This window comes from Lepidochelys kempii, chromosome 2, assembly GCF_965140265.1.
Source record: "Lepidochelys kempii isolate rLepKem1 chromosome 2, rLepKem1.hap2, whole genome shotgun sequence".
NCBI lineage: Eukaryota > Metazoa > Chordata > Testudines > Cheloniidae > Lepidochelys > Lepidochelys kempii.
In genome coordinates, this window is record NC_133257.1 from 261,732,961 (window position 1) to 261,749,143 (window position 16,183).

Consider the following 16,183-nt stretch of genomic DNA (forward strand, 5'->3'; position numbering starts at 1 on the left):
CCACCACCTCCCTAGGTAACACATTCCAGTATTTCACCACCCTCCTAGTGAAAAAGTTTTTCCTAATATCCAACCTAAACCTTCCCCACTGCAACTTGAGACCATTACTCCTTGTCCTGTCATCTGCCAGCACTGAGACCAGTCTAGATCCATCCTCTTTGGCACCACCTCTCAGGTAGTTGAAAGCAGCTATCAAATCCCCCCTCATTCTTCTCTTCTGCAGACTAAACAATCCCAGTTCCCTCAGCCACTCCTCATAAATCATGTGTTCCAGACCCCTAATCATTTTTGTTGCCCTTCGCTGGACTCTCTCCAATTTTTCCACATCCTTCTTGTAGTGTGGGGCCCAAAACTGGACACAGTACTCCAGATGAGGCCTCACCAATGTCAAATAGAGGGGAACGATCACATCCCTTGATCTGCTCGCTATGCCCCTACTTATACATCCCAAAATGCCATTGGCCTTCTTGGCAACAAGGGCACACTGCTGACTCATATCCAGCTTCTCGTCCACTGTCACCCCTAGGTCCTTTTCCACAGAACTGCTGCCTAGCCATTTGGTCCCTAGTCTGTAGCGGTGCATTGGGTTCTTCCGTCCTAAGTGCAGGACTCTGCACTTGTCCTTGTTGAACCTCATCAGATTTCTTTTGGCCCACTCCTCCAATTTGTCTAGGTCCCTCTGTATCCTATCCCTCCCCTCCAGCGTATCTACCACTCCTCCCAGTTTAGTATCATCCGCAAATTTGCTGAGAGTGCAATCCACACCATCCTCCAGATCATTTATGAAGATATTGAACAAAACCAGCCCCAGGACCGACCCTTGGGGCACTCCACTTGACACCAGCTGCCAACTAGACATGGAGCCATTGATCACTACCCGTTGAGCCTGACAATCTAGCCAACTTTCTCAGAGATGGAGACCAAGAGACATACACGGGTGAGAAAGAGGTTTTCTCAATCTTAAGCCTTCTTGTCACCAGACAATGAGGGGACTCTGGGCCTGGCCAAGGGAGAGAGATGGCATGGGGATCTGGAGCAGTACTGCCAAATGGGCTCAGGGGATCAAGCCCCAAAGACTGCGTGTCCCGTCTTCTGAGGGGCCTGCCATTTTCTTATATTTTGGCAACAGAAGTATAGCTTGTCTTGCCATTAGAGTCTCACAGGATTGAACTGTCTGTCTCCTGCCTGTGTGTGTGTATCAGATACATGTATGTGAGGTGTGTCAAATGCATGTGTGTGTCTGAGCTGTGTTCAGAGGGGCACCTGTGTCAGATGCGTGTGTGTGTCTGAGCTGTGTTCAGAGGGGTATTTGTGTTGGATGCGTGTGTGTCTGAGCTGTGTTCACAGGGGCACCTGTGTCAGATGCGTGTGTGTGTTGGGCTGTGTTCACAGGGGCACCTGTGTCAGATGCGTGTGTGTCTGAGCTGTGTTCAGAGGGGTACCTGTGTCGGATGCGTGTGTGTTGGGCTGTGTTCAGAGGCGCACCTGTGTCAGATGCGTGTGTGTCTGAGCTGTGTTCACAGGGGCACCTGTGTCGGATGCGTGTGTGTGTCTGAGCTGTGTTCACAGGGGCACCTGTGTCGGATGCGTGTGTGTCTGAGCTGTGTTCACAGGGGCACCTGTGTCGGATGCGTGTGTGTGTTGGGCTGTGTTCAGAGGGGTACCTGTGTCGGATGCGTGTGTGTGTTGGGCTGTGTTCAGAGGGGTACCTGTGTCGGATGCGTGTGTGTGTTGGGCTGTGTTCAGAGGGGTACCTGTGTCGGATGCGTGTGTGTGTTGGGCTGTGTTCAGAGGGGTACCTGTGTCGGATGCGTGTGTGTGTTGGGCTGTGTTCAGAGGGGTACCTGTGTCGGATGTGTGTGTGTGTTGGGCTGTGTTCAGAGGGGCACCTGTGTCGGATGTGTGTGTGTGTTGGGCTGTGTTCAGAGGGGCACCTGTGTCGGATGCGTGTGTGTCTGAGCTGTGTTCAGAGGGGCACCTGTGTCGGATGCGTGTGTGTCTGAGCTGTGTTCAGAGGGGCACCTGTGTCGGATGCGTGTGTGTCTGAGCTGTGTTCAGAGGGGCACCTGTGTCGGATGCGTGTGTGTCTGAGCTGTGTTCAGAGGGGCACCTGTGTCGGATGCGTGTGTGTCTGAGCTGTGTTCAGAGGGGCACCTGTGTCGGATGCGTGTGTGTCTGAGCTGTGTTCAGAGGGGCACCTGTGTCGGATGCGTGTGTGTCTGAGCTGTGTTCAGAGGGGCACCTGTGTCGGATGCGTGTGTGTCTGAGCTGTGTTCACAGGGGTCTGTGACCTGACACATCTGTCAGAGGGGTGCGTACTTGGTGCGACCGGGCATTTGTGTCATACACCCGATGTGTGCAGGGAGGGTAGGTCAGAGGGGGGTTGTGTGTCAGAGGCATCAGTGCCAGGCAGAGGAGAAAGAGAAGTGTGTGTGTGTGGGGGGGGGGGGGGGTACTGAGTGTGACAGAGCCAGCAGAATAAGTGCCCTGTCTCTTTAAAGGCCCAGACACAGCCCCATCTGATGCGGCGGCTCCAATCAGCAGCCCCTGGGCTCTGGCAGCAGCAGGAGCCTGGGCTCTGCATTCCTCCCTCTTCCTAAAGGGCTAACATGGCGATGGCAGGATGAGGGGGAGGTGAAGACGCAGGGGGATGTGAGAGCAGCAGCTGCCCGGACACACACGCGGGGCGGACAGCGCAGCAGGGGGGGACTGCAGCTGAGGAAAGGAGAAGGGAGAGGGGGGGAAAAAATATAAAAAAAAAAAACCAAAAAAACACCCAACCCAACATTTTCATGGAGAGCAAAAATCCCATGCAAGCTGGGGAGGATCAGGACTCCTTTGAGCTGAGACCCTTGCATCAAAATGGTAGAGCTGCAAACCTTTCCTTTCTCTGATTCTTCCTCTTGTTGATTTCTCCCGGGCTTTGCAGACTTTGCAGAGGCCTCTGAAACTTGCCTAAATAATTGCAACCACGTTGGGGGAGGGGGTGGGGGAGGGCTGAAAAAGAGGTGCATGGTTTATTTTATGTGCATGCTGCAGCCGCAGATTGTGTGAGGGGAAATACAGATCTATGCCCACTGTCAAGAGGCAGGGTTGGAGGGGAGTGCGCTCTTATTTCGTTGTGTGTGTGTTGGGGGGGGGTTGGAAAAACGATGCCAAGAGAGGGGCATCTCTGGATTTTGAAAGTGGATTTGCAAAGTGGGAATGTAGCTGGAGCGACGATAGCTGTCTTGTTGCATGCAAAGAGTTAAATTCCTTCATAGCAGGCTGATGCCTTTGCAAAGGGTTAGGTCACAATCCAAGCATTTTAATTATAAGTTGATTTTTTTTTAATGCCCCGCTGCCCTCCCCCCTCCCCCCCCCAAACGCAGCACTGAGAATTTTGCTTGTAGGTGGGTGCAATAAAGATAATGACACCACCACCCCATCCCCCCGAGGATCTTGAATTAGAAAGGGCAGCTGTTTGGGAATGAGACTTGGGCTGGGTTATTGTTTTTTCGTTGGATTTATTTGCCCTCCCCTGTTTGTAACAAGGAGCAAGTTTGTACTGGGTCCCCCCCCCCCTCCCCTTGCAGGAGAGGGGAGGTGGTGGAACTTTGCATTGCAGATGTGAGCAAATGGAGGGTGTTGGGGCCTGGGGGGAAGGGGTCAGGTTTCTGCTCAAGGGCAGGAATCGAAACAGTTACTGTCTCTGGCTATGGGGGGGGGGGGGGGGTTACTTTGCAAACGGGGGATCTTACCTGCAGGTGTCAGAGCTTGTTCTCTGGAATGTGGAAAATACTCAAGTTGGATTTATTTTGTCCCTTTGTGCTTAACACTCCAATAGAGAATTCATTCATCAGCAGCTTCCCCTGTGCCCCCCACCCCTTCCAGATGACGCCCTCATTTAGACAACTTTCTTCCCTGCTTCATCCCCTTCATATGCGGCTAGCATTTTTCCATCTGAGTCCTAAGTGCTGGGGAAAGTTCTCTTCTCTTTTCTCCCAGTGCATCTGTGGAGGTGTTTGAGATTTAAAGCCCTGACCGCCACAGGCTTGCTGCCCTGATCTGGATAGCAAGAGGGGCATGAATACTCTGCCATGGGTGGAATGTATGGAGTTGAATGTGGGTTTACATATATCCCGGTGTCATGCAGTGCATTTCACTGTCCATTAGTGTCTGATTTTTAAGTTGATGTGAGATTCGAATCTAATGTGTTGTTCCATAATGGCTGACTTAAGGGTTTCATTCTGACTTCACGCTGGTGCAAATCAGGAGTAAGCACAAGGAAGTTGGTGGGAGCGCAATTGGAAATTGGAATCAAGTTGCAGATGTATATGAGTATGTATAGGCCAGGGGTAGGCAACCTATGGCACACGAGCTGATTTCCAGTGGCACTCACGCTGCCCGGGTCCAGGCCACCGGTCCGGGGGGGCTCTGCATTTTAATTTCATTTTAAATGAAGCTTCTTAAACTTTTTAAAACCCTTATTTACTTTACATATAACAATAGTTTAGTTATATATTATAGACTTCTAGAAAGAGACCTTCTGAAAACGTTAAACTGTATGACTGGCACAGGAAACCTTAAATTAGAGTGAATAAATGAAGACTTGGCACACCGCTTCTGAAAGGTTGCCGACCCCTGGTCTAGGCATTTATCACACAAGTGGTGCTGTATGGATCTGTGTCAATAGCTGTATCGACTTGGCTGGGCCGTTTTGATTGGAGCTGCCAGGAATGCAGATTTGGGCCCAGTCCAAGCAGCAACAAACTTCCTTTGGGGTTGGTGGGAGTTCAGGGTTTGCGAGGGGTGTAGGTCCTGGCCCCGTAGTGGTGACATGCTTGAGGTGCAGACTTTTACAGCTGGGTAGTTTATCCTTGCAGAAAGCAGGCCTTCAACTAAGTACTGAAACATGTAAACAGAAATCCAGTTCCCCTCATCTAACGACAGCTCAGCAGCGTATTCTCCGGGAAATCTGCTACGAATGAAGCCAATAATCCATGGATCTCACCAAACAAATACTCTCTAGCTCCTTTTTTCCTCTCTTTCAGTAAAAGTCTACTATTATGTTATTGCCAGAGCGATGGCACCATGCCCATAATAACACAGATGGCAATTTGAGTAGCTTTTAGGAAATAGCAATAAAGTGCTAGGTTTGAAAATAATAACAACTTGGGCATATGAGTGTGCCCTGCTCTGGTGTGTGTGAGATCATTATTGGGATGTGCCGAGTTCTTCCCTTAACAAGCCTGCTGTTGAACCGGCTCAGCAGTGCACTGACCCACACTACGGCCCTGATCCTGCAGTGGGGCCCACACAGAGAGGCTGTGTGGTCACTGGTGGGCTCCGTTGAAGTGGGTGGGTAGAAGGGTTGGTCCGTTATTAGTATTATAGTAGCACCTAGCAGTCAACCGAGAATGGGGCCCTATTGTGCTCAGCGCTGTACGGAGTAAGAGACAGTCCCTGAAGACACTGTCCTCTGTGTAGACAAGGCAAGAGTGTCAGAGCCTAATCGTAGTGCCTGATTCCTTGCTTACTAAAAATGACCACTGATGGTGCAGTGCAGGAGTGGCCTGGTGAGATTCAGTAGCTTCTTTAGGAGCAGCATTTAGAGGAATGCTGCCGGGTCCTTTCGTGCCCAAGGATAGAGTCCATGAGGTTTTACACAACAAATATGAATAATGTTTTATGACTTTTTTTAATAAACTGAAATGAGATAAGCTGTTTTGGACCCTGATGCTGCAGTCTTGGCTTGAATGGGAGTCTTTGTGGGTCTTGGGCCCCGCCACACGGATCAGATTGCAGGCTTGGTTTGGATTGAAGCATTCCCCCTGCAGAGTCTGCCATCCAAACCCCACGGATCCAGCTAAATCCCTGAGAACTGGGAAGTGAAACTGACCAGTTGCGTTTCACTGTCCGGCGGGAGTCAGAGTCAAAAAATAAGCAAATGGTGAAAAGTAAACCAGATTTAAAACACAAAATCTGCTTTATTCGCAAGATCATTAAGTAACGTAGGAAAGCCGTTTTATGGGAAGGATTTTTTTTCTAAAATCTTAATGTCCTTTTAATGTAATGTTTCTGGACCTGAAATAAAACTTTCTGCAATGCAAATACAATGCTAGCACTCCTACTGTTGCAATTTATCCAGTCAGTTGGATCTGGTTTTGAGCTGTAAGTAAATGCAATGGCACAAGCTTGTGTTGGTGTGTTCCCAAAAGGTAACCTAGCAGACTTGTACAATCTTTTGCTTCCTTCTTAGAAACGCAGGTTATCTTTGTTCTCTTTGCAAGGACTTTATCACATATTTGAATGTTGTAAGGCAAATGCTAGAATAATAAAAGTCAAAGAGCCCAGTATTTCCATTCCCCTGTGTATAGGAAAGCCAGGTGATGTAGTTTACGAAAATAACATGGTGCTCTCTGTGAAATTTCTAGTGCATGAGAGATGGGGGAGATTGTTGCTTGTGAGTAGATTAAATATTGGTTATTTTTAAGATATGGAATTAATGTACAGGAGATCTGCTTAAGAAAAATAAGAATAAACCTTTTTGCATATGAACTGAATGTGTCAAAACATCAGCCGTTCTTTGAACATCTTGCATGAAACGCTTTCTGACTGCGTGTACGTGATCCACCGTATCTCACTAGACAATAAAACTGATCAGTCTTTGGGGCTGTTGCATTTCAGTTTGTCAGCTCAGAAGGGCATATGGGAAGGGTGCATCGCCTGGTCTCTCGCCTCTTTATGTATAAACTTTTTTCTTGTTTTTTTTTTTTTTTAAATGCAGCCCAGAGGAAATGGGGAAACTCCCACGTCTCTCCGTTACTTGTATCGCAAATTACCTGAGCCTGTGCGGTAGCCTCCTACCCTCTAGTAGTCCCTCTGAGGGCATGAGTGAAACTGAAGGATGAGCACGACAGCATAATGTTGTGGCTTTTAGGGTTTTTTCCTTCATCTGTCTTTGCCTGTGATAAAGCTCCTATTGACTTCCTTTGACGCTTGGAGATGAAATACTGTATGTGTGGGGAGAAGGGGTGCTGGGGAAACCAGGTATTGTCTGTAGGGTTCCCCCCCAACCTTGTGACCTATAGATTCTTCTCACCCCTTCTCCTGCCTGAACAACTTCAGTCTTGATCAGGCGTCTTCTGATGCCCGCTTATATCCAGCAGTTAAGGGTCCATGAAGATGGGAACCCTGGGAAGGGTGATGTGTGTGAGTTGTGGGTGGAGCAAGGAAGATGTGAAAAGCCAAAAGCTCTGGGGGCTTGCATTTGCACTATTGAAATCGGAGAGAGTATTGCCCCTGGGCTCCATGGGAACAGGATTGGTCCTGGGAGAATCTGGCCCTAGCTCAGCAAGCTCTGAGCGCATGGAAACCCCCTTTGGAAAGAAAAGTTTTCCTTGGCATAGCTGGGCACCACTCGCTGTACGTACGTGTAAAATTCTCTTGTAGCAAAAATGACCAGCATCTGGTCTGAGCAGGGGGCAGGGTGAGTCGGGGACTCCCGAGATCAAATCCTGCCTTTAACTCCTTCAAGTCAGTAAGGTCTCGATCCAGCAAAACTCTTGAGCACGTGCTGAGTTCTAAGCATGTGAGTGATGCCACTGAAGTCAGTGCACTGCTCACAGACTTATAGCTAAGCCAGAGGTCCCCAAACTGTGGGGTGTGCTCCCCTTGGGGGGCGCTGAGGAACGTTCAGGGGGGACATGGCTGGGGCATGGGCCAGCCCCCACAGGGATAGGGAGGGAGCTCCACTCAGTTCTACTCCTGGCCCTGGCTGCCAGCCCGGGGCCCCAACTGCTGGCCTCCGCTCTGCTCCCGCCTCCGGCTGTGGCCCCAGCCTCGGCCCCCTTGCCCCTGTCCGTGACCCCCCCCCCTCCCCCTGGAGTTGCGGCCGTGCTCCCTGCTCGGGGGGAGGGGGCGTGCGAACCAGGGTAAGGTAAGGGGTGTGAGGTAAAAAGTTCGGGGACCACTGAGCTAAGCACATGCTTAAGTTCTTTGCTGGAGCGGAGCCCTAGCTGCTCCGTGCCTCCATTCCCCCAGTTGTACAATGGGAGAGATGGTTTGTATTTGACTCGCAAAGGGGCTTGGAAGGTTAGTTCACGTCTCACAATGGAAGTACCTAGCGCTGGAAAGCATCACCGTTTATTATGCATTTGCTCTGTACAATGTGCAGCAGAAAACCCAGATGCTGAGGGATATGTAAAATGGTGAACAGCAGCTGGCTCACAGACACAGTGGCTGGAATAGAGAAATGACACCGAACCTTGAGGCAGGGGTGGGGCAAACTGGAGAGGGACGGGTCGGGGGAATGATGCTCCGGGGCAAATGTTCTTAACCAGCTGTGCAGAGTGGTTAATTGCAATCAGTAAGAGGCTTTTTTAAATTGTCTTTTCCAGTACCATGCGGCAGTCTGTCCTTTTCTGTGGAGCGAGGATTGTTAACCGATCTGATTAATGTCTCTCTTTCAGAGTTGCTGAATTTGCTGGACAGTGGCAATAAAAAATGTTACTCAATTTTTATGTGCCGTCATAAAATTGTTAAACCGTTGACTGGCAGGGGCTGGAGGGAGGACTGGATCATCTTCCAAATACTTCTGCATAGTGAAGGGAAATCTGATTTACATACCTTGGTAGAAAAGGGAGGCTGGATTTTGGATCCGAGCAGCTAGAGGTGGAAAATACCTATTAGGTTAACTCCATTCCACTCCAAGGGCACCTGCAGTCCCCATGTAAAGACGTATCCAATGTTAAATTAATACTCTGGTTGATCTTAGCAAACTGGTGAGTCAGTCCTCTGAGAAGCATCAGCCAAGGTGAAATTAAAATGATGATAAATGGTGTTAGTAGCTGAGACAGATTCCTGTTCTGGGATAGAAAGTTCTGAAGGAGACAAAAGGCTATATGGAAACTGCAGGCAAGATACCTTTACCTGACACATTCTGTGCTGTAGCTGCGTGTCTGGGAAATTCTGCGCTCCATCTTTTACCGCTGTAGCGATTTTGTGGCTCTTGAATAGTATATTTTAGACACCAGATAACAGATCTCGGCATTAACTGGCATCTAGCCCTAATCAGAGCCCTAATTAGGTTTGTCCAAACCTTTGATGAATGGAGACAAAATAAGAACATAAGAACGGCCATACTGGGTCAGACCAAAGGTCCATCTAGCCCAGGATCCTGTCTTCCGACAGTGGCCAGTGTCAGGTGCCCCAGAGGGAATGAACAGAACAGGTCATCATCAAGCTCATTCCCAGCTTCTGGCAAACAGAGGCTCGGGACACCATCCCTGCCCATCCTGGCTAATAGCCATCGATGGACCTATCCTCCATGAACTTATCTACTTCGATTTTTTTTTTAAATCTGTGGTTTAAACATATTTGTTTTAAAAGGACTGAATAATACAGACCATTCTTAGTTGTGATGATGATAAACAGCAATTTAAAACCAACCAACAATTGCGTCTCTGTACCCTGGGAGTGAAGGGAAGGGAGAGCTGTGTGTGTTAAAGAAACGTCTTTGTCTTGTTAAGGTTCTTGGATACAGAGTGACAAGCCCAGTATAACTCCTTAGCTAGAGGAGTAGTTAAGCCTCATTGCTAGTGGGGGTTAGGAATGAATTCCCTCTCCCTTGCCCCCGCAGCCCTGGGAATAGCAGCATGGTCTAGTGGATAGGGCATCTGGCTATGAGTCAGAAGATCCATAGTTTAGTCCCAGCAATGCCATTGTTCTGCTGTGACATTGGGCAAGTTAAGACCTTCTCTTTGCCTATCCTGTCTGTTTAACTTGTAAGTCCTTTGTGGGTAAGGACTGTCTTGTTACATCTCTGTACCCTTCCTGGCACTGTGGAGTCCTGGTCTTGCTCAGGGCTTATATAGACAATATCATAATACAAATTGACCTGGATCATTACACAGCAGGATGGGATTTCCTTCTTACCGTGCCTCACTGACACCTCTTTCATAAACCAGTCGGAGAACACTTCAATCTCTCTGGTCACGCAATCACAGACATGAAGGTCGCTATCTTAAAACAAAAAAACTTCAAATCCAGACTCCAGCGAGAAACTGCTGAATTGGAATTCATTTGCAAATTGGATACTATTAATTTAGGCTTAAATAGAGACTTGGAGTGGCTAAGTCATTATGCAAGGTAGCCTGTTTCCTCTTGTTTTTTCCTACCCCCCCCCCCCAGATGTTCTGGTTTAACTTGGATTTAAACTTGAAGAGTGGTCAGTTTGGATGAGCTATTACCAGCAGGAGAGTGAGTTTGTGTGTGTATGGGGGTGGGGGGATGTGAGAAAACCTGGATTTGTGCAGGAAATAGCCCAACTTGATTGTCATGCACATTGTGTAAAGAGTTGTCACTTTGGATGGGCTATCACCAGCAGGAGAGTGAATTTGTGTGGGGGGGTGGAGGGTGAGAAAACCTGGATTTGTGCTGGAAATGGCCCACCTGATGATCACTTTAGATAAGCTATTACCAGCAGGACAGTGGGGTGGGAGGAGGTATTGTTTCATATTCTCTGTGTATATATAAAGTCTGCTGCAGTTTCCACGATATGCATCTGATGAAGTGAGCTGTAGCTCACGAAAGCTTATGCTCTAATAAATTGGTTAGTCTCTAAGGTGCCACAAGTCCTCCTTTTCTTTTTGCGAATACAGACTAACACGGCTGTTACTCTGAAATCTTCCTGCTTCGTGTCTCATTCCTGTACCGAACAGGCTCAACCCTGCTTCGATTGAGATCCCGTTCCTAGACGGCCGGGCTACTGTGCTGTCAGAATTGGCGCCTTTGTCCGGTCCACTGGTGGTCAGCAGATCTGTAAGAAGACAGTGAGCACTGAGTCTTACCATGGCCTCTAGTTTTCTCCTTTACCTCCCATCCCTGGCATAAATTCCAACTTAAGCCACTGTAACGCCTTAGGCTGGTAACTAGAGGGGTTGGCATTTCTTTTTTCCGATTTCAGACCCTGACTAGCCAGTGGCTGATATGAAGAATGGAGCCCTTAATTGAGTACCCCGGGACAGCACTGTCCTCCTTCCCAGCAGGGAGAATTGTAAAATGAAGGCAGAGAGGGGATAGGATTTTGCTCTCTAAATATCACCGAGCAGGGCAGGGGAGCACCAGGGAGGGAGAAGAGATATGTAAGCTAAAGGACAGTGCTGGCACAAGAACAAATGGGGATAAACTGATTATGGGTACGCTGAGTCTGGCAGTCATAAGAAGGTTTCTAACCATCAGAGGAGTGAGGTTCCGTGAACGGCTTCCCTGTAGGAGCAGTGGGGATAAGAAACCTCGCTGGTTTTAAGATGGAGCTGGATCAGTTGTATGAACAGGATGATATGACAGAACTGCCTGTCAACTTGTGGAACTCATTGCCAGGGGATGTTGTGAGGCCAAAACTATAATGGGGTTGAAGAAAGAATTAGATAAGTACATGGGGGGATAGGTTCATCAGTGGTTATTAGTCGAGACGGTTGCAACCCCGTGGTTTGGGTGTCCCTAGCCTCTGACTGCCAGAAGCTTGGAGTGGACAGCAGGGGATGGATCCCTCTATGATTGCCTGTTCTGTTCATTCCATCTGAAGCACCTGGCATTGGCCACTGTCAGATGACCGGATTCTGGGATAGGTGGACCATTGGTCTGACCCAGTATGGATGTTCTTGTAGCAGGGGACCCGATTCAGTGAGCCAGGAGGTCCCTTCCCGCCCTAGGGAGCTTTCAGCAAACCTAGTCTAGGCATGTCCTCAGAATTCATTGGCTAACGTATGCAGCAAACACCGCTGTGCAGCATTCGTCCAGCTTGATACCCTTAGTGGGCCCGCCAAGCTATGTCTACACTGCCAGTGACCATCTCACTGGAGCACAGGTAGGTTTTGATTTAGCTAGCACATGGAACAATTGTAGTGTAGACGTGGCAGCATGGGCTAGCAACCAGAGTATGTTCCCAGATTGCTCGCCCATGCTGGATTCTAAATCCGCCTCTAGGCTACATTTGTTACCTGGCTCGTTAGATTAAAGCCAGCACAGGTGTGTCTACCTGTACTCCAATCACCCCTTCCCTTGCAGTGTGGCCAGAGCCTACATGTTTGAATATATGTTTAGAAATACCAGTGATGTTCACACATTTTCAACAAATCTCCTTTCCTGCTTGTTGACGGTGGCTGGCCAGAAAAAAGGAATCATTAAAATTTTTTCCTCCAAAAACGTATATCTTTTCCCATTTTCTTTTAGCTGATTTTTTTGTTTTCATGGGTCTTTTCTAGCCAGCCCTGGAAAGAAGTTCCTCTTGATAAAAATGAAATAGAAAGTTTGATGCTAGTGTCTAATAATGAAGGCAAAGAACTTGGTTGAGTTTACAGAAGTGCCTAAGTGAGTTAGATGCACAAGTCACATTGACTTTCAATAGGGCTTGTGTGCCCAAATCACTTAGGTGCTCTTGGTAAACCTCACTCCTATGCGTTCGCTTAAGTGCATTGCTGAATCAGGGCTTCATGGCGAGACTCCCCCCTGGGCTGCTGGAGAGGACATTTTGTTTTAATCCCCTTTCTCTCTCACATCCCAGCCTTGGGGGAAAAGAGCCATTTCCCTGCTGACAGGTAGTGAGCTTATGAACTCTTCTCTCCTGTTTAGGGGGTGTGTGTGTGTGCACAGGGCTCTGGTTTCCCTCAGGAGAGGCCAGTGCTTCACACACACTCACAGGGTACGTCTACACTGCAATGCGGTGCCAGGTCTTTGAGCCTGGGGCAGCTGACTCGGACTGGGGCTGCAGGGGACATCTAAGCTGGAGCCTGGGCACCCAATCTCCCTGCTCCTTGGTTTTCAGAGCCCAGGCTCCAGCCCAAGCCCGAATGTCTACACTGCTGTTATTAACCCCGCCCATTGACCTGGGCTCTGAGACTCAGCACTGTGTAGACATGTGTGCGCACACACACAGCCCTCATCCTCCCCAGCAGGGGGCAGTGCTGCTCACCTTGTTCCTGGCCCACTGACAGCAGGGAGGGTTTGATTTACCAAGGACAAGTCTACATTTAAGAAGTGTTTAGTTAGGGGTGCATGAGGCTTTTTACTGACACAGCTGTGCTGTCAAAACCCTCCAGTATAGACACAGTTATATCAGGATAGCTTAGGCCAGTCCATAAGCTATATTGGTGTAACCGTGCCCACACTAGAGGGTTTTGCTGGCACAGCAATACTGGTGAAAGCCGCATAGATCAAGCCCTCCTTGTGTAGTCAGGATCTGCAGGGTTGCTCCCTCAAGCTACAGCCCCCGCGGGTGGCCCCATGACAGCCATGCTGCAGTACATCTCATGGTCCAGCCTGCTTTGCCCGGCTGGCTGGGCTGAGACCTGCACCGGGGTCTCTTCATCAAGTTGTCAGTGGTGAGGGAAGGCTGGTGTCCTGGTTCAATTTCTGGCTCGATTGACTGCGTGGTCAGAGTCTGCTCCTGTTCCCACTGAGACCAGTGGCCCAACTCCCCCTGACTGTGAGGGGACTGGGATTAAATCCGATGTGCTCCCTGCACGCATTGCCTTTGCTGTACACACGTAGCCCCGCACTTGTACACGCAAGTCTGAGCAGAGCAGCTTGTCTGCAGGGTAATGATGCTCACTTGGCCTGTCTGGGCTGGGGGCTTCTGGGGCCGCTGGTCACGGGGATTTTCCCTGTCACCCTGAACTGCAGCCCCAGCTCCACTGACGTGAGGGAGCCATTCGTTTCAATGGGCCGCTGGTACAGCACAGGAGAGATTTGCTCTGCGGAGCCTGCCGAGGAGAGGGTAAAGGGACTGGGACGGACGACCAAGGGGGGGATATGATAGAGGTCTATACAATGACGGCTGGTGTGGAGAAAGTGAAAAAGGAAGTGTTATTTACTCCTTCACAGAACACAAGAACCAGGGTCATCCCTTGACATTCATAGGCAGCAGGCTGAAAACAAACAAAAGGCTTCTGTATTTCTTCACACCACGTGCTGTCAACCTATGGCACCCGGTGCCAGGGGATCTTGTGAAGACCAAAAGTGTAACTGGGTTCAAAAAAGAACTAGGTAAATTCATGGCGGAGAAGGGTCCATCAGTGGCTATTAGCCAACATGGTCAGGGATGCAACCCCCGTGCTCTGGGTGTCCCTAAACATTTGACTGCCAGAAGCAGGGACTGGATGACAGGGCATGGATCCAGGGGCACCGGAACAGGGGGCTAAGGGAACACAGCTGGGGGGGGGAGAGGGTGGAGAGGAGCGGGTGAGGCCTCGGGAAGGGGTGGCATGGGGGTGGGGCCTTGAGGGGAATGGGCCATTCAATGGCGGAGACTCTGCGGGGAAGGGACGGTAGTTCGGGCACTGGTGGGACCTCCCACTTTTAGGGAGCTTCTGTCACTCCTGGATGGATCACTTGATAACTGCCCTGTTCTGTTCATTCCCTCTGGGGCACCTGGCACTGGCCGCTGTCGGAAGACAGGATCCTGGGCTAGACGGACCGTCGGCCTGACCCAGGATGGCCGTTCTTACGTTTTGATCCTTTTGATGCTTCCCTGTCCACTGTCTTGTTCTGCTGTCGCAGAGGCTACTTTGGTGCCTAATGGACCCTGCAGGGAGACTGTCACGGTTTGGGAAGCTCTAGGATGGCCAGGAGAAGGTTTGTCCCCTGTGGCGTAAGGAGGGAAAATGCTTGAATAGAAATAGCGAAGCCAAGAAATGCAGCTCGGAGAAAGGGGGAGGGAGGATCGCCAGCCGCTGAGCAGCCCAGCATGGTTTTGATTACAGCCCAGCCAGCGAGTGCTGCTCCCCTGTTCTCCACAAGCGCTAAGTGTAAGTTGGATGCAGCTTTTAAGTCACTGCAATAAATGGACCCCTCTCCAACTCTGGGCAGAGGGCCCAGGATCTTCCTTTGTCTGCCAGCAGCTCTGTAGATTAGACCATGCTTATCTCGGTGTGCGCTGTTAGTGCCCTTTTTAATGTGACTTCTTTGGTTTGGCCTTGGTGAGGGAGGATGTCGCACGCTGCCCCTCGCCTCGCTCTCAGATGCGTCTGGGCTCGGTAACGCTGCGCTGACCTGCTGGAAGAGCTGGGTGCTCAATACAGCTGTTGCAATCTTCCTGTAGCGAAATGAACGTGTTGGAATTCGTCCGGGCGCCAGGTTAAAGGCAGAGTCACGTGGACCTCATTGACTGAGGACTTTGTTGATTGCACGACGTGACAGATGCGACTTAGGCGGCTTCCAGGAATCCATTCAATTCCTCAGTGATGGGCGCGGTAGGAGAGCCATAAATCTGTAAAAGCCACGGCGTCCTCCTCCTTTTAAATCCTTCCTTAAAATCTTCCTCGGCTCTGGTGCCTACGATTGCATCTGTTTGGCTACTGGTCAGGCAAGTGGTGAGCTGGGACTTACTTTGCTTGTTTCATTAGCTCACCCGCTTGCCTGTCTCTGCCCCCTTTGCCCTCTTGTCCCCCCTGTCATGTGCTGTCTGACCGAGGGTGACCAGATGTCCTGATTTTTATAGGGACAGTCCCGATATTCGGGGCTTTTTCTCATGTAGGCGCCTATTTAAGCCCCTGCCCCCGTCCCAATTTTTCACATATGCTATCTGGTCACCCTAGTCTGACCCCTCCATGGTGAAAGTTCTGGGGTGGGGACTGGCATCTTTATTACATGTCTGTACAGCGCCAAGCACAAGCTAAGTTATCCTTGATGGGGATTCCTAGGTGCTACCCTACTACAAATAATAAGACCCTGAACAGAAAGGAGGTTTGCAAGAATGGGCCTTGGGTTTCGCTGCACAAGGGTTTGCAGCCTCTAGCCCCACATCCTCTTCCCCTGACTGTGAATTCACAGATCTCGCAGTAAAATTCTGTCTGGCTCTCAGAGTTCCCATCTGATTCTTGAGCTGAAACCATGTGGATCTGCGGACACAAGTGTTGTTTTGCTGCTCCAGAGTCAGGAGCCTTTTGCTTGAAGCCGGCCTGCGGTTCGTGTGGCTAATGAAAGCAGGCAGGCTCTGTGTGATCTTCGCTTTCTTGGAGAGAGGAGAGCGCAGCTTTAGGTAATGTCCCTAACGGGACAACACGTCTCCAGGGTTCTCAGTTGGGCACCGTCCAGCGTTTGCTCACTAACAGCTGATCAGCACGGGGGTCATTGATAGGGTGATGGGCTGGGGATGGCGGTGAGCATTGGGCATGGACATCACCTCAGCGTGCTGCTGTCT

The 16,183-nt window shown here is 49.9% G+C and overlaps 1 protein-coding gene across 5 annotated transcripts in view; it reads left to right on the forward strand.

Moving 5' to 3' along the window:
* The first annotated feature begins 886 nt into the window (after nucleotides 1-886).
* The window catches only part of ZBTB47 (zinc finger and BTB domain containing 47), a 112,708-nt gene continuing 97,411 nt past the window's right edge, over nucleotides 887-16,183 (forward strand). For 4 of the 5 annotated variants that reach the window (XM_073334798.1, XM_073334797.1, XM_073334799.1 and 1 more), the window contains exon 1: nucleotides 887-937. In XM_073334798.1, coding sequence (XP_073190899.1) covers nucleotides 914-937 — 24 coding nt within the window. In that variant the 5' untranslated portion in view covers nucleotides 887-913. Of the gene's footprint in view, nucleotides 938-2,725; nucleotides 2,866-16,183 lie in introns of those variants that run through there. The other variant, XM_073334795.1, reaches the window with a different exon arrangement.